The following is an 18,639-nucleotide window of genomic DNA, read 5'->3' as shown; positions in this document are numbered from 1 at the left end:
TAATTTAGAATAATACATAAAAAAAAAAAATTAAAAAAAAGTAAAAACTTAAATTTTTGTTTTTAAAATTTTAAAAATTTCAAAATTTAACATTTTTTCGTTTCAAATTCAAAATTTTAACATTTAAAAATTAAATTTTAATTTTCAAATTTAAAATAAACTTTAAATTTTTTAAAAAAAAACTAAATTTTAATTTTTTTTAATTTTAACTCTTCAATTTTAAAAATTTTTTTAAAAAGTTTTAAAAGTAAAAAAAAAAATTTAAAAAAGATTTTTTGTTTTAAAAATTCTGCACAAATATCCAAAATGTCCCCATTTACCCCCAAATTGTCCTCATTAATAATTTCGCTAGGCTAATATTTTATTTTGATTAAAAATCTTCAACGTCTATTTGAAGTGCACAAGCTTTTTTTCTTTTTATAAAAATTCGAATTCATGCTACTCGTTCATATCGATATTGCCAAAATATGTAAATCATTTTGATTTTTTTTATAGTTATGCGTAAAATTTACAATCAGAACATTTTTTTCTTCATTTTTTTTATGTAATTTATTCATGCTAAATAATTTCTTAATATTTTTTTTTATCAATCTTAGATGTATATCCTGACATCCAGCATATTTAGCAACTTTCTAAAACGAAATTTAAATCATATCACTTTGTGATGAATATAGGAAGAGAATAACTAAGTGCATGCTAGCATGCATGCGAATAAAAATGAAATTCGAGGATTTCTTACAGAAAGGGGTTTTAAATTTTTTTTAATAACGTAAATTTATTAATTGATTTTTAAAGAAATTTTCCATAAGGATTTAAATAATTTTTTTGAAATTGAAATTTAAAATATTTTTAAAATTTTAATTTTGATTTATTGAATTTAAATTAGTTTTTATTTTTAATTTATATTGAAATTTTGATTATTTAAGATTAAATTTCAACATCAAAAAAATCATTTAAATCACTAGGATTAGGAACATGAAGGAATGATTATGTTTCTAATAAATTTTTTACACATTTTTTTTTCATAAATAAATTCTCCAATTTTCAATAAAATAGCTATCCATTCCTTCAATAAAATAAATTAATTAACAATTCAATGTTTTTTCCATAAGGAATAAAAAGTTTCATTTCAAATCCAATTTTTTCATTTTAAAAAATATTTAACAAATTTTTCCTTTTTTCAATTCAACAAAAATTAAGGAAGATTTTAATAGATTTCAATTCAATTTTTAGTGTGCAAAGAACAAACAAAGTTAATCTTGTGAAGAAATAAAATCTGTGATTTTAAAAATCTTTTTCAGTTTCTTTCACTCACTACGACAATAATCACAAAAATTTCGATAAATATATATAATTTTTTTGTATAATAAGAGCTTATTATTAGGGGTAGATTGGTGGATTTTGGGTGTCAATTTGCAAAATTTAATTTTTTTTATATTCTTGAATTTAAATTATTTTTAATTTTCAATATAAAATGAATTCAATTTTACAATTCAATTAAATTTCATTTTTCATTTAAATTGAATTTAATTTTCAATTCAAATTAAATTAATTTTTTAAATTTTGGAATCTAAAAAAAATTTTTTATTTTTAAAAATTTTAAAATTTAAAAAATTTGAATTTCTAGTTTTAAAAATTTAGAATTTTTTAAAGTTTTTAAAAACTTAATTTTTAAAACTTTATAAATTCAAAAAATCAAAATTTTCAAACTTTTAAAATTTTTTTTTTAAAAAAAATTCTTAAAAAATTTTGAAATTTTAAAATATTTGAAATCTCCAAAAATCCACCAACACCCCCTAAAAATTCCACCGAAAAAACGTCATTCAACACTTTTCTTTATACATAACTCGTAGCTACAACTTAGTTTTTATTTCATTTCATATAATTATTGTTGACTTTTAAAATATATTTTTTTATCAATTTTTTATTTCATATACTTTCTCATTTTAATATATTTTTACTTCATTCTCATAGATCAAATAGATTATTAATATTGTGAGCTCATGCTATGTTGCAAATATCCATAAATCACAATTAATTATTATTCATACTTTATTATTTTTTATCATTTATTGATTCTGTTTTTGTTTTAAAACTTTGGCAATCAAATTTCCATCATTCTCTTAGAAGATTTCTTTTTTTTTGAGTTTAAAAGCTAAAAAGGTTAAATCTTTTTTTTTTTAAAAATTTCTGCACTAAGTTTGCAAAATTTAAAATTAGTTTCTTTTTTGCATCGAGCTTTGTTATATGATTTAGATTATGATATTGTTATGTGGGGATAAAAAAATTTGATTTGTAGATTGAGGCAATGATTAGAAGATTCTGAAGTGAAGTTTAAGGATTCTTGTGTTGCAATCGAGATCGAGATTGCTGAATTTGCTGCTTGATCTCAATGATTTGCCGATATTGAGAAATTAGGAACCCTTAGTGAAGCTTAGTAGTCGTTTAAGTAGATTGAAATGTTTGTTGTAAGTTGGTGAGTCAATAGTGAAGTGGTCAAGACTAGTGGCAATGACCCTGGCTCAACAAACTTAGGTTCAAGTCCTAGGATTGTGATTTTTGTCAAGTTTTGTCAACATTTGCATCAATTTGTTCTGAAATCCATATCATGTCTCAATGCTAATAAAATAAACTGTCTAAATATCTGCAAGGAGCTATTTTAAGTTCTTAAGATGTCTTTTCCAATTTGTATATTGAGGTCCTTAGGTGTTTCTCAACTTAAGTTTCAATAATATTCTATAGTATGTAATATCAGTTAAGATCCTTAAAAGGAGTGTAATTTTGAAATGAGTTCCCAATGTTGTCCTATCTCCACAGATTATGAGAATCATCACATGCTACCGTGATGCCACTAAGAGATTTGATCTCAAGAAATTGACGTTGTCATGACATTGACATCATTTTACCAAGGGAGTTCGTTTGTCTGTTCAAGGATCGAATTCGAAACAGTTGAATTTTTAGTACATACGATAATAAGCAGCCAGCATAATCCATCTAAAGTAACAATCCAAATTCACCTTAAAATCTCCTCCAATCATTGCTCCTTTTTGTATATTTAGGATTAGCTATGAAATGTAAGGGTAAAAATTCTAAACAATGAAAAATTTTCGAATCAATATTAGAAAAAAACAATGCGGAAATAGCAACAATAAATAGGGAAATAAAAAAAGAGATCCACAATAATTCTGTGATATATAAAAGAAATGAATCATCAATAAACATTTTGTTTTTGTTTCCTCTAAAGCTGATTGTGTTAATTTGTTTTTCAATATAATTCTTATCATAGACTTTTTTACTATATAATATTCATCATCTTCATTTCTTATGCTTGATAATTTTTTATGAATAACATTTTTTATAGCTTGAATGATTCCTTAAAAATTTCTATTGAGCTCAAAAAAGTTGTGAAAGAAATTTTATATATATATATATATATTTTGAAATAGTTTTTTGGTTCATTTTCATTTCACGATAGACAACAAGGAAGAGTGAAGATCGATTCCTAATTTCTCTAAAATCCGCTTGACGTCGATTTAATGTCGAATAATAATAAAAAAAATTTTCAGTGTTTTTTGTCCACAGCAATTTTTAAAAATTTATGCTAAAAATGTTCATCATCGACTATGCTTTAACATTAACCATTATCCGATGTTGAGGTAGTGCTTGCAAGTGACATTGGACGTTTGCCATTGATACCTGCACTGCTTGGTGTTGATGAGGTTTCACGTAAAGCTAATTGATAGGCGACTTCGAAGGCCTGACCTAATGTAAGGATTATTTCGGTTGCTAGTTCCTACGGGAGCGAGAAAAAGAGGGGGTAAAGTTGGGGTTAGTGATGCGTTTTTGACTAGAATTTGAGGAATTCTGGGGATCATTCAAAAATGACGTCAAAATTTGGGTCTTAGTTAGTGTTGTCCAAACTGTGTGCCATAAATCGCATGTTGTGTGCGGTTTCAGTCAGACTCACCACCAAGGTAGGTCATGACATGACACAATTTATGGACAACACTGGTCTTGGAGGTCTGGTACCCCATAAATATATAGAGTTCTATAAATCAATTTTCATCCCAGACGTCATTTACGAATCACCCCCAAATCCAAACAATAATCCAAAAATATTCCAACTTACCATACTGTCAACATTGAACACATGACAATAATGTATATTATTCTCGAAATCTTTGGTAATGTATGCGAAATGTGAAAGATCTTCGGCATCTTGACACGCGCAGTCGATATTCTTAACGCTAAGCAAACAAAACAAGACAACAGTACATTTTAAATCCAAGAGTCAATAAAAATTAAGTCCATCATCTTACCTGTGCTCACAAATGACACCTTGACTGTCAATATCAATAAATTGTACGCCTAAATGTGAGATTGCTAGGCAAACAGGTCGCTTTACGTTTTGAATTAATGACGAGTGACTTGGTGATGATGATGTCATAAGTGCACCTTTCTTGAGTTTTAGGATTGATTTTCTGGTTGATTCGGTTCCGCGGAGCTCTTTGATGATTGTCGAGCCGAGGTACTGATTGGAAAAAAGTCGTGAAATGTTAGGGAATTGCCAAAAATCAGACATAAATGATCAACTTACAAATACTTCATATCGAATAGTTCCAGCAATGAGAGCAGCTGCCGAATGCTTCCACGTTGCCTGCATACTTCCCTGATTTGATAACAGCAACTCTGATGGTGACCTAATCTCAAGATTATTGGCTCTAACAGGCGGTTGAGGCGCCATTCGATTCTTTTTATGTCGTGACGATGATGCTGACCTTGCAACAGGTGTAGGCTTGACTTTCTTCGGTTGATTATTGTTATCACTTGATTCATCATTGTTAATGTCTAGCGCATTATTTGAACATGTATCCTCATTAATCTCCTCTATGTTTGGTGGTTCTAATCGTTGTCCAATTAGTGAATAGAGGATACGCTTTCGATGACCAATTTTATTAATTTCTAGCACAGCTTGCAGTTCAATATCCCAGATTGTGTAGATTTTTTCCATATCAATGTACAAGTGCTTCCTGAAAATCAAGTTAAATTTAATTGAGAGCCAATTAAAAAAGTGTGGAAGTAAGGAAATTATTGAGGTTGGGTGAATGAAGCGCATTTTTGTTAATTGGATGTTTTGGCTGGTTTTTTTTGATATTTAGGAATCTAAAAGTCAAGAATGATATTTGAGCTAGTAGCTCAGCTGGTCATTCGACCACCCATAGTGAAATCGACACCAGCACATCCACTTTACAAAAAAATACACTCTTGAAAAATCAATTCAAGTCAATTAAATATTTCAGGTTCGCCGACTTACTTAAAAACATCAACATATTCATCGAGATGTATTGAGGCCAGCCATTGATCGGCCGTCAGTATTGGATGTTGATTATTATTGAGTTTATTATTCTTATTACTTTCAAGTAGCGTCGGTGGTTTTGGTAATTTGAGAATTTCATTAAGTAGAACATGACGATCTTTCTCGGATATACCGCAAATTTCTAAATCATTTTCATTTGTTATCAGTCCGTTGAGATAGTCGAGATTGTCATATCCATTCTCATTTAATTGCTCCTCTAAGTGCTCTAAATTAATATCGACTAGCCATTTCTTTAACGGTGTGAGATTCTCATCAACTTCTGGTATTGCATCTTCAACTCCCTTTCCATCACTTCCATTTTCACATTTAAAATCTTTTAATCCTAATCGCTGTCTGAATTCATTCTCAATATCATTCACAAATACAGATTCACGTGCGATTCCACTGCCAAATGATTCCATAATCTCGGATATTTTTGCCCATTCTTCTTGCTCATCAAATGGACTCATCAGATTTACATTCCGCTCTACATTCACTTCATCCGCATGATTATTATTATTGATACTTGATGTCGTTGTCGTTGTCGTCATGTGTGTTCGACTTGGATCATCTTTATGCTGTAAATGCTGTGTGAATGTTGATAAATGTGTCGTAAAGGTGCTATTTGGATTATTTAACGTCATTGTTGATCCCTTAAAAAGACCTGTGAATGGAAAGAATGGAGATATAAGTCGTGTTGTTGGATGGTGATAAGTCCGAGCTGTACATGAGAGGTTTATTGAGTTTCGGGTGTGAATTTGAGTCTTTTGAGTTGGAATTCTTAGAATTTGAGGTTATATGATGCTTATGAGCATCCATAGCTGTCTAAATTAGAAAATCAAACAGTTAGCAGCCTCAGAAGCTATAATCAACTGTAATAGTCTAGTTCAGCTCTCAATACTCTTACTATACTTGAATTAGACCTCAAAACTCATAATTCACACCACACCTTCATACAACTCATGTTTCAATGCACAACTCGGGTAAAGAACGACACAAAAAAAGAATGCAAACAAAACTCTGAAGAAGAATGTAATGTAATTAATGGAAATGTTAATGTAAACATGAGAGACTATTTAAATAATGTGAGAATTATCATATCACACACATGTATGGGCTGTTTATTGTTCCCACTTATATGGACTTGTTGGATGATTGAAATTCTGTATGGCTTGTAACATTTCTCTAATTTCATGTCATATGATTGTGGGCTGTTATGAGCCTTTATACATTCAAATTATCTCTTATTTTATGATTGCTTTTATTTTGAGACTTTTTGTGCCTTGTCGATAATGAATTTATGGTTAATTTCCATTTGATTATTCGAATAAAAAGGCATGTGTCTATAAAAATTAATAAGGTTTATCATCGGAACTATAGTTTGATGTCTGTAAATATACTTTTGAATGGATTCGGTAAGATTGCTTTTGGATGTTTATGTAGATTATGACTAGGTGGATTAAATTTCATAGCTTCATTAATATTTTATGAATAGCAACTACTTATATAGTAATTATTAATGATTGTGTATGAATCCTTTTGATTACAGCTAACTGTAGTCAAATCTAAAGAAAAGTTGTACTGAAGCATTCATTAATGATGTCAAGTGAGAGACATAGCCTGTATTTTTTATCCTTTTTGGGTTTTGATAGAGTTCTATTTACTAAAATAGCATGGCATTACCCAAAAGTTCGCTGAATTAATCCAAGTAACTGGTATTAGGCCAGCATGGCCCCGGCACCAAGTCAGATTCACGCCTCATTTCAATCGGTTACCAATTTGTATTATTCAGGTTTTATCTAGGAACATACCTTAGAAAATCATATTAAGACCTAATATTCTGCACTTTAAGACCCCTCCTACATCATTTCCTATTCCACCTGACGTCATTTACAAACGACACCAACTAAAAACCCATAAAACATCTCAAAGACCCAATTTTTCTCGTAGTCTCTTGACTTTTTGTGTGCAAGAAAGTATTTCAATAACTTAAATGGTAAGAAGCAATACACATTATTGTCTGTATCGATTTCATTGAACAATATTTTTTAGTAGTTACCCCAATTTATACGCGATTTTTATGGCTTCTCCTTCACATGATTCATATCGTCAATTTGTTATTTTTCTCAGAATTAATTTTTTAATAAGACATTTCCATTTGCTTGACATAATCCATAGTGACCACATATGGTATATGAGCCAATAATTCATATATTTTTGATTATCAATAAAGTCCTCTGGCTGATGACGATTCTCTAATTTCATAAATGGTACGACTATCAGATGGTCATCATGTGGCTGTTATTATATCATAATTCTGTTTATTTTATCGCTTTTCGGAAGCTGTGAGGCATTAAAAATGTTTTTAAAATCGATAATAATTGTCAGTGTCGTGCTTACTAAGAACTAACTGTTTATGTCATTTGATATTAATATCATCATTTGTAGAATTTTTCTAGATCATCTGCGCCATTCTTCGTTAATTGGTTTGAATTCTCTGCTGGATTATAATTTTTAGAATGTTCATTAACAGCTGACTATGTGATGAGTTAATTAAAATTTTCTAGTAATTTAATGTAAACATTTAAAAAAACATTGACATTGAGTTTGAACTTGGGAATTTAAAATTTAAATAAATAGGATGCTGTGGTCTTTAAACAGAGTGTGGACTAGAATATTGTAGTCCATATAATATATATAATATATGGGATATGGGATATATATGGGAATCTGTCAGTGCAAAAGTAAGGCCTCTGAGGCCGAGTGGTTAGGCAACAGACTGAATATCTGTAATGATCTCAATTGTGAGTCCCTGAGTTCAATTCCCACCTGAGACCGGATCTTTTAATCGGCAGAAAGAGAAACTAGCTCCAAAAATGACTTCATTGAGGGTTTTCAGAATAGATTATGGTCATTTCCTCAACGTAAAATGGATCGACTCTTCTCGTTTTACTTGACAACGCTCAAATGTAGATCGTATCCTGCACATATTGAAGAATCTGGTAAAAATACGAGGAAGGGAGGGTAACTGACCTCAAAATCTCCCTTTACTCCTGGAACGCTCCTTTCATATCATATTATACCGTTTCAAACTTCCTTAATCTCAATATAAATGCTTAAAAGCTTTTAAAAGCAATAAAACATTGAGACTAAAGCCTTTCAGTTCCAACAAATTCATCATAACTCATAAATTCTCTAATATTCTAATTTACATGAATTTACTATCATAAATATTCAACCTAATCCATATTTCTTCCTAATTGGATTCAACTTGATTACTTTTGAATTGATAAATATTAATTACAATTATAAAACTTTTCCATAACATTTTCAGTAAAATTCCATCAAATGTGTCATAAATTTTCCATTTAATTACTAAGTCGTTAAGAACATTGTCATATATACGTATGTAGCTTAGGAATTTCTAATGAATAGAATCATAAAACTTTCTCATTAAAATTTCAATTTATGTTATTTTTTATTTACTTGAGCATCATTTTAGTCATATCCATTCAGTATATGTAAATAAGTATTAATTTGTATGCATTTTCAAGTCATTTAACTTCCATAACATTTTAAAAACTGGATCTGATATTGTTTATGTTTTTGAACGTCATCAATATCTCTGGAATTTATTATATCCAAACAAGATATTTTATGTTGTGCATTTGAAAAATGAGTTTTGACTACTTTTGACAGCTAAACATGATCACACTTTGTTTTATAGCAGCAACCTGCTTGTCAAATGACTGTCATTACATTTCTATACAATTTCAGCTGTAAAATTAATGAAATCTCAACAAAAGATTAATGAACATGTTCAGTAGATAGACTAAATATTAGAAATAGGGATTGTTTGGAAATGACGGTCTTTAGGAAGGGTCTTAAGATTAAGTATCTCTTCTTTAAGCAATACCCTCCTAGAACTTAGCTTTGGCTCTAGACTGATCTAAGTTTTTGCATTTAAATTGTAATTTGATAGATTATAATCAAATTCTTCCTCAATTTAAGCTGTAGAGCTCCCCCAGCCCTGATAAGAAGGAATGTGTCCCCAGGTCAGAATCAAGTCGGCAGAGGCTGGTTCATTGACCATTTCAACACCTTGTGCTTTGCAGGCCATTGACTTTTGGTCGTATTTTGCAAACAGTCACCAAACTAGATCCATAAAACCTCCATTCTCATAAAATATCCCATAAAAGCCCACAGTCCGATCATCAAGATAAACATTTTCCTATAAAATGAGTTTACATCAACTTGTAGAGCCACAAACAAATGATTAAGATGTGAAAATTACACATTTCTGTCAGAAATAATTACAGTATGGATTAGATAGACGAAACAACAGCTACTTTAAAAGATTATATATAGGCATAACACGAAGCAATAATAATAATTTGCGGATTCTCATCAACCAAAAGAAGAAGAAGCTATCGACAAAATTTTTAAAGAAATAAATAACAATAGCTATAAAAATAATGAAGGTAATATTCAACATTGACTGCTTATGGGACTTTCTGGTGGATAGAATGAAATTGATTATACGCGACTAAAATGAATAAAAGCTGTAGAATATTTAGAAGGAAATTTTCTCATCGGACTTTTTTGATTTATGTCATTAAAAAAAATCAAATTGAGCATGTAGAAAATGTCTTATTTGGAAGCGATGGACTTTGTTGGATTATTCTTGAATTTATGACATTTCAATATTCAGCGGTGATATTTTAGATTGAGGAATGAATTTGAATAGTTGTTCATCCCGAACAGTGCGGAGTGTTCGGGGGAACAGCAGCTCGCTACGTCCCAGTATTGACGGCTATATGCGAAACTGTCCTAACGACATCATAAAAAATTTTTTGAAAAAAAAAAGATATGTACGCAGATAATACATTTCTGATAACACTGTAGGATTCGAACCTTGGACATATCACAGTTTATATTTTAATCAAATGTCCATATTAATTCTTCAGATATAAAACTGCAATTTACATCTATTAAAGTATTAAAGTAGTAAAGTCAACAGTAAAAATCCTGTTTGACCTACTTTTGAAATATTCATTCCGAAACGTGAATGACATTTCAATTTGAAAATATTATTATTTTTTTTTAATAAAATCACATCCACTTGTCTCTCTCAATTGGCACTTCAAATGACATTTTAATAATTTTCGACGATAATAAATTAGTCATCAATCATTTACTTTATATAAAGTTGATATCACGAAGGCGATGTACAAAATATCGCAGACAATAACTTACAAGCGCCTCTAACTGACAACTTTTATCATTAAATTTTATTTGTTCTTATTTTTTCGCACTTCCTCGCTATTTACGTAGATTGTTTTTTATGTTATTTTCACGTCTATTTAATTTATTTTTAAAACACATTACTAACTTTTTGTTATTTTTAATTTTATGTGCTGTTTCAAGTTCAATGAATTTTTATAACAATTAAGGTCTCAAGTTCACTGCACATACACATAAAGTGCTTTATAATACCACAAAATTTTTTATTTTATCAAGCTAGTTCTTATTTTTGACAAACACAATAAAGAAGAGACTGTCTTAACTGTAATCACATGTTGAAAATTGTTAGTACATTCCAATTAGCACCATAAAAAGTCATGAATCAACCTGTTGAGCGCGCGCAAGTGAGACTCTTGTGAATCATTTTAATTGAATAAGTTGAGCATATTGTTGTTCTGCTGTAGCTTTTGTGGAATAAAAAATTAAATAATTTATTTTTTTCGGTTCACTTTTGTAGTTCTTTTGGAAGTTGGTTTGGGATAGCGCATTATGTTCATAACGCGCATTGTTGGGTGATAGTCATGGGGCTAAAAGGGAATTGGTCAAGTTCTAACACATTCAATCAGATAGTAAACCAGAAATCAACTAGAAATGACAACATTAATGCTGAGAGTTGTTCAGGCAAGCTTGGAACTCATGATTAGACTGTTAAACCATACTAAGGTGTCGTTAGGGGAATTTCAAGTCTTGTCACTACCACGGCGACATACTGATACTTTGGCGAATACGACGTACTGTTCGGGCAAGTAAGACCCCAAAGTGAATGCCCCTGGCTACACGCCTGACGATGTAACCTAAGCCATAACTTCAAACTATCCAAAATCCACAATTTCACACCTAAAATTCATCCAAAAATTCAACTTTAAACGTTTTAAAAACAATGCCATTGTTATTATGCTCTTCCAATCACGCAACACATATCTATTCATGTGAAACAGACACAAAAAAAGTAAAAAAATTGAGTAATCAAGTGTAATTTTTGCATGCCATTGTATAGACTTTAAACTCTACATTTATTTATTTTATTTTATGCATTTTCATAGACTATTTTTATTGTTGCAATAAATGTAAGAAAGAAATACGCGATAAACTATAAAAAATAATATTGTAGACAGTACAAAAGGCATAGCGAGAAATAGAGAAACAGAGTCAAATCGAGTTCATATTGATGTGAATGAACAAATTTCCCGTAACACAAATCTTTGGACTGACTTTATTCTCTTTCTCAGTTTTTGTTTTGTTACAAGAAGTGTTGCAAGGCACTGAAACTATATGCTGTTAAATTTTGCATTTCTAATTAACTAGCTATTAATTGTGAATCGGCACAGGAAATCTCTGTGTTGATTACAAATTATATGCTGCGCCTTCTTGTTATTTAAAGGTATGCGATCAAGATAATTAAGAGTTTTGGACTATGGAAGCTTAGATGCTAATTAAAGTCACATGGACTTGTTAGTGAGACAAACAGAAAGACTTTGGAGAATTATGCAGTGTCATGTAACGGTTGTTAAGCATTTGAAAATAATTTTTATGGAAATTTGCAGTATTTTGTCGGTCAGGGATGGATTTTAGTGCGGCTGCATTCCGAGAAATGCTGTTTGACAGGCTTTACAACTTGAATGATACTCTATCTGTCCCGAGCAGCAAAATCTTGTGACTAGACCATCGCTACATCACTGCCTTAACAGTAAAACGGGTAAATGACATGAAAATGGATTGACTGCACTCTGTACGGAACTATGACGGTTGTACTTTGCACATTTTAAGCACCAAGCCCTTCAACTCGTCCTCTACTCTTCCTTATCTTCCAATTCCATCCCACACTCAAATCCCCAAAACCACCAACCCTGCACACTTCAATAGCTTCTTCCAAAACAATTTCCACTTAACTGCTTAACCTTTTCGCAGAAGAATGACTCATGAATGAGTTAATTGTATATCTTTGAGGTCACGCCACAGTTTAATATAGATTATATTGCAAAAAAATATTTGCGACAACGACTGTAAACTCCCAGGATTATGTTTACATTGACTGTGTGAGCTCATCTCGGTACTATAAATATCGTTGTCGAAATTTCGCTTGAATAAATATTGTTAACCTAAATTGTTTCATTTGCCAAAAAATATGAATTTGATCCACGTTAAGGCATGACCTAAAATCTTCTAGTTGATAACAATTTTGGTGCAGAAATTTTTAATGCCTTTAATACGACGCACATGATACAGAAATAGTCCAAAACAATTTTATCGGAAGCAAATTCCGATTTTTCATGTGAATCAGCTTGGAGTGAAGCTTCCTTCATAAATGATGTCCACTTCAGACTAATCACAAACATTTGAGTGCCAATTTTTGTCAAAATATGTCAAATTTCATGGAACAATGAACATAACTGCCTAGTTTGATAAGCATATAGCTTTGACATTCAATTTGTAATTTTACTGCCTTAAAAATATTCAACCGCAAAACCTTATCAACAAGTTCTTGACCCTGAAAAATACCACATTAGAAATTTATTATCAATTCGTCGCAATTACGCCCATTTTTAATGCTTTCCAACTATAAATAATTCACTTCCAGAGAGTCCAGAGACTCGTTAAAATATTCATCACAACATGCAGTCTAGACATCAGCAATTCAAATTTTGAGTACCCGAAAAAATCCTCTCCAAAGTTCGTAAGCCTTGAATCATCATCATTTACATATAGAGAGAGTTGCGGTTGTCTCAATAAATCAAGATTATGGAGAATATACTTTTATTCTTATGGGGAGGCATTTGCGAATGATGTAACTCTTGAAAATGGGGTGACTGTGCATGTGCCAAATGACATGATGCGGCATTTTTCATTTTATACCATAAAAATAGGACAAAAACAGTTCGCGTTGCTGTTAGGGCACTTAAATGCCTTGTCTAGTATTGCAATTGAGTGCCAAAGTACACCAGTGTGTCCAGAGTGCCAATGACACCATACCTTGCACTGTTTAGGTCATGGATTGCCATCAAAATGTGCGAAATATACTGTCAAAATTTTTTTAACATGCAATTCAATGGCAGTAGTGCAAGACTAAGTGAGAATGCCTTACAATCAAATTTCACAATTGACGTCATTTACGTACACACCCCAATAAATGCAGAATATATTTTTATTTATTCTTTATTTATTAAAATTGTTGATCTCGCCATTGTTGAATTTCCTTTTCTTCTCTGAAATGTTGAAGAAGTTGCTTAACACTTTTAGCGATGATTGTATCTCTGAATGGATATTATTTTTTTTGATGTTTGTCTATTGTGATTTTGAATGGATTATTTGGAGATATTGAATAGTGTATTTTTGTGATTTTCAATAGACATTTTGATCACTCGATCATTGACAATAGTGAGTTTGTATAGAAATTAATAAGCTTATTTCCTCTCACTTTCAAATCACAAATAAGTCTAAACAAAAGACAAGAAATTTTTGAAAATTCACCTCAATTAGAGGTTAATTTATTACTTTTGTAGTCTGTCAAACATAGAAAAGCCACATACAATAGAAGTTAAGATGTGAGACACGCGTTGACAATGTTTTTGTAAGCAGCTGCCAGCTGATAATCTCTATAGATCATAACAGGGCATTTGTAATGCTAAGGTAGTCATTTAAATAATGCTTGAAAGACTAGGTTGGTGACAAATGCTTTTAAAGGGAGCGTAGAACGGGATTGAAGGGAGTTGTGAGTCAATGTTCGTGAATTTTTGATGAAAGGCTGGCTGATTGTTCTTAATTTGACATGCTGGCTGATATTCAGCAACTGAATGTCTCAGAATAGCCAACTTTTGCAGATATCCAACATTTATAGAATCAAAAAAAGTTAAGCAATGTGCTGTTCGGGCATCATGTCTAGAATCATTCAAAAAACCGTATTGCCATGTCATTGAGATTAAAATCTTAGATATGCATACAAATGATTTTTTTTCTTTGCATTCTCTTTCTTCAAGATTCCTGGATAACGATAATGGATAAATATTATTTCTAAATACACACATCTGCTAATATAAATATTCGCAAACAGAAGAGCTTCTTGGAAATGTCATGAAGTAGCAGATTCATCACGTACATGAAATCATTATTAGACTATGAAGTTTTGCAGCAGAGATGATTGATGGTGTGTTTTTCTTTCTAATGTTTAGGTTATGTCAATGTTATTGAGTTGATCTGCTGCCTTTTGATCTTGTTTTTGGGGATTTTTAATGTTTTGAGGTTGTATGGAGTTAAGGGACGGGCAACTTAGGTGACATAGTTTGTCACTCTTCTTGCTGTTGTCATTTTTGGCACTTTAAACACCTGCCATCCGGGACTAAGGAAGTTTGATTGAGCAATTTGTCATCCCTAAGCCATAATTCGCATGCAATCACCAATTCCTCGAATTCCAATGAAATAATTTGTCATAACCACATAGAAAGTTCTAACAAGAACGCCAACAATCCAAATTCACTTAATATTCATCGCAATACCTCATGAATCATGTAAGCAACCACTTATGAATTAATGAAGTTATCAGAATTTCACCATACGTACTCAATGACGTCATCGATGAAGAATTTTTTTCGCAACAATTGAATTGGAATTTCGTGAATGAAAAAAAATTATTTTATATCAAATTTACATGCCGCGAACCTTGAATGGTTAATGGCCTAAGTCGCACTGAATTGCAATATTTTTTAATATTCTGCAACAGCAATTTGTATTTTTAATTTATTTTTTACGATAGGTCAGCAATTATAGAAAATAATATGATGAGTTTTACTTTATTATGTAGTAAATTATCAACAAGTGACCAGGAAGATTATTATGTACAAATTATAAGGAACTAATAGGAAGTTTATGAGAAATATGAAAATGTATGCAAATTAGTAAATAGTAATGATGATGGGGTCAATATCAAGAGGTAATATTGTAGGATTAAGTACGGATTGACCTTATTGCTGAGGATTCTAGTTGTAGAAGATGCCTGCTATCTTAAATGCTAATTTGTGGCTATTGAACTCAAACATGACGTTAAAAGACGTTAAAGCAGCTGTGACGTCTGCTTTTAACCTTTTTTTCGACAAAAATGGGACTTTCCACAGTGTGCCGTTAAGTAACGATGTCACATCTTGGTGATAAGCCAAGATTGAAACCATTAGTGTCCTGAAGCACACAGATTGAACAACACTGATCTATATTCCTCAATATCATCATAATTTGATCCTAGCACTCATAACTCAAACATTGCATACCTCATAAATACTATTCAGGTTCACTAGCTGCAAATATTTCTCTAATAAATTAAAATCACGTGTAGGTGTATTCCTAGAAGAAGAAATATATTCTCTCTAAGAAATTGCACTTCTTTACACGAATTGACCTCAATTTATTTACATTCTGTTTAGTTCCTGTGAAATAACCTGATTTTATTGGGAATATTAGTCATGAATCCCCCAGAAGGTGTGAAAGTTTTATTTATATCATTATAATGTACATTTTTGAATTTACTGAATGGTCGGATAAGTGTTGGACTTAATTTGTATAGGATTGGTAATAAACTATGGATTGCTATAAAGGATTTGGCTAAGAATAGTATTGTGCTGCTTGAAAAGGTTGCTTAATTGAAGACAGAACATTTCCAGAAGATTTCCAGTCCATTAGACAACAATCTACATGTTAAACAGCAATATCAAAGCTCAAACTACCTTACTGACCCAACATTTGACTCAAGACAGATTTAGGACTGCTTCATCATAATATATTATTAAATATCATGTATAATTTTTTGACATAAACCAGCCCAAAGCCAGTACAGAATATAATGTATCATTTTTTAGTCAAATAGACATTAAACACGTTGAAATCTATACCTGAGTCTGACTTCTTTCTGATAATTTAATTACAGACTTGAATTTTCACATGGATTGTTGATATTAGGAAGTTCAAACCGAAAGATTTCAATTGGCACTCGGTGAAAAAAATTTTATTACAACATTCTGAAAAGTTTATACTGAATGTATAGGCAGTAGACACAAGTTATTGATTCCGAATTAAAATTCTTCGACTGAAGATATTTTCCAATTTTTTTCTTTCTTTCTCGCGCGATATTTTTAGTCGCAGAATTGGCAAATTGATGATTTCACTGATTATGTATCTGGTCAAATATTGTGGTTTGTGTAATATTTTAGGAGAGAATTTTGTGGTCTGTTCTTCTGGTTTGATGTCTGTTTGTGTGTCTGTCTACCTGCCGTACTGTCGTCAGTTAATCAGTAGTTCTGTTCTTCGGTCTGTCCGTCCGTCAGCAAGTCAGTTCTTCTGTCTGTTTGTCAGTTGATCAGAAGTTTTTAGCTTCTGTCTGTCCATCCGTCAGATAAACAGTAGTTCGGCTCTTCTGTCTGTTCGTTCATTAGCTAGTCAATAGTTCTGTTCTTCTGTCTGTCTATCTACTCATTTGTCCGTCTGTCCATCCATCAGCTAGCTAGTCTATAACCCGAACAGCAAGTTAAAGCACCGATGTGCCACCTTATTAAAGGTAAAATGTAAAATTACTCTAATGGCACTTTCTTATTGGATTTCAACCCTTTTTTAAGACAAAACCCTTTTTACAAACTGTACCGTTGCATTGTGCAGCTCAGGTAAATGCTTGACCATTTGCCCGACTCTCATGTCTCTTTTAATTCTCATCCAAACACTCATTTACTTCCCAATTGTAAAATGATAAACACTTTTTATATGAACAGTGCGATATAATGTAATCTATCGACATTCCATTAATAAAGTTCATTACATTCTCACATGTGTGACTCAAACTCACTTTATTATCACATACGAGGCAAACTAATTAATATTTATTTTTATTATTGTACTATATAACTTATCACTTTGCGATTTAAATTCACGTTTAGTTTATTTTATTTTTTTTCTCAACAAAAACAACTGCAAAATGCACAACAATTCGTGTCTGTTGTCGTTTTGCTGGAGAAAGGAGGAAATTCAATCTTATTTTATTTTTTTCTCGTCTAATAAAATATTTTTTTTTGCTACAAACAAAAGAACGAACTCAAAATTATATAGGAAAGAAAAAAAAAACAGTCGTAACACTGTTCACGTCTACATCTGCCGATCAACTGACTGGCAGTAAATAAAAATGCATACACACGAACAAGAAGTTGAAAGAGAAACGAAAGTAAAATATATATAAAAAATTCTCTCAGCAATGTGCTTATTCAAATGTTGTTTTCTGTTTCGACTTCTTTGTATGTCTGTTTATCTGGCAGGCTCAAACTACTGGCTATATGTAGTACACTCTGTGAAATCTTATCAGACGACTTTTTTGTGTTTAGAGATTTCTTGACTGAGTGCTTTTTTTTTTGGGTCTTTTGTTTGCGTTAAGATATTAGACTGAGTATATACATTCAGGAGTGGAATGTTGTGAGTATTGCGGGGATTCTAGTCATATCGACAAAATCCCGGAGTAGACTAAAACCAGTTAGAAATTGACATTAACTTGGCTTTGACTAGCTATAGAGTATTTTTGTCCCCTCGGGCATTCTACATAGTAGGTTGAGAACTCGGTCTCTGGTGGGAATCGAACCCACATCCTCACCAAGGGAGAATTACAGATATCCAGTCTACTGTCTAACCATTCGACCACAGACGCCTTACTCTTAAAATGATAGATTCTCCTATACATATATGACTCAGTACCCCAGATTCCACTCTGTTTATACAACTCAGGTAGTAATTCCAAAATGCATAGTGTAATATTCAATTGTTCATGGCTTTGAGGATTAACAAGTCTTTTAATAGCTGGAAACTTGATCATTTTTAAACCAGAACTCCAAAATCAATCATCAGATAGCTGTTAAGTCAACTACAATTGTGTTGCTCGGGTATTAGAATTCCCCGACACCAAAATCAACCTGAATCCCCAACAAACTCCATTTCTAAGCACTCAATATCAATTTCTATGTCAG

General features: G+C 31.4%; 1 protein-coding gene across 2 annotated transcripts in view; it reads right to left on the bottom strand.

The window, feature by feature from the left end:
- Positions 1-1,578: 1,578 nt before the first annotated feature.
- Positions 1,579-18,639, bottom strand: part of LOC139097790 (ankyrin repeat and sterile alpha motif domain-containing protein 1B-like) — a 39,327-nt gene continuing 22,266 nt past the window's right edge. For both annotated transcript variants that reach the window (XM_070649752.1, XM_070649753.1), the window contains exons 6-10: positions 5,315-6,020; positions 4,598-5,030; positions 4,320-4,531; positions 4,130-4,247; positions 1,579-3,793 (exon numbers count right to left, since the gene is read on the bottom strand). In XM_070649752.1, the coding sequence (XP_070505853.1) occupies positions 3,635-3,793; positions 4,130-4,247; positions 4,320-4,531; positions 4,598-5,030; positions 5,315-6,020 (1,628 nt within the window). In that variant the 3' untranslated portion in view covers positions 1,579-3,634. The remainder of the gene's footprint in view (positions 3,794-4,129; positions 4,248-4,319; positions 4,532-4,597; positions 5,031-5,314; positions 6,021-18,639) is intronic.

The sequence above is a fragment of the Chironomus tepperi genome, unplaced genomic scaffold, assembly GCF_022539635.2.
Source record: "Chironomus tepperi strain 1889 unplaced genomic scaffold, CSIRO-AGI_Ctep_v1 contig_430, whole genome shotgun sequence".
Taxonomy (NCBI): domain Eukaryota; kingdom Metazoa; phylum Arthropoda; class Insecta; order Diptera; family Chironomidae; genus Chironomus; species Chironomus tepperi.
This window is presented reverse-complemented; position numbering and strand designations above follow the sequence as displayed.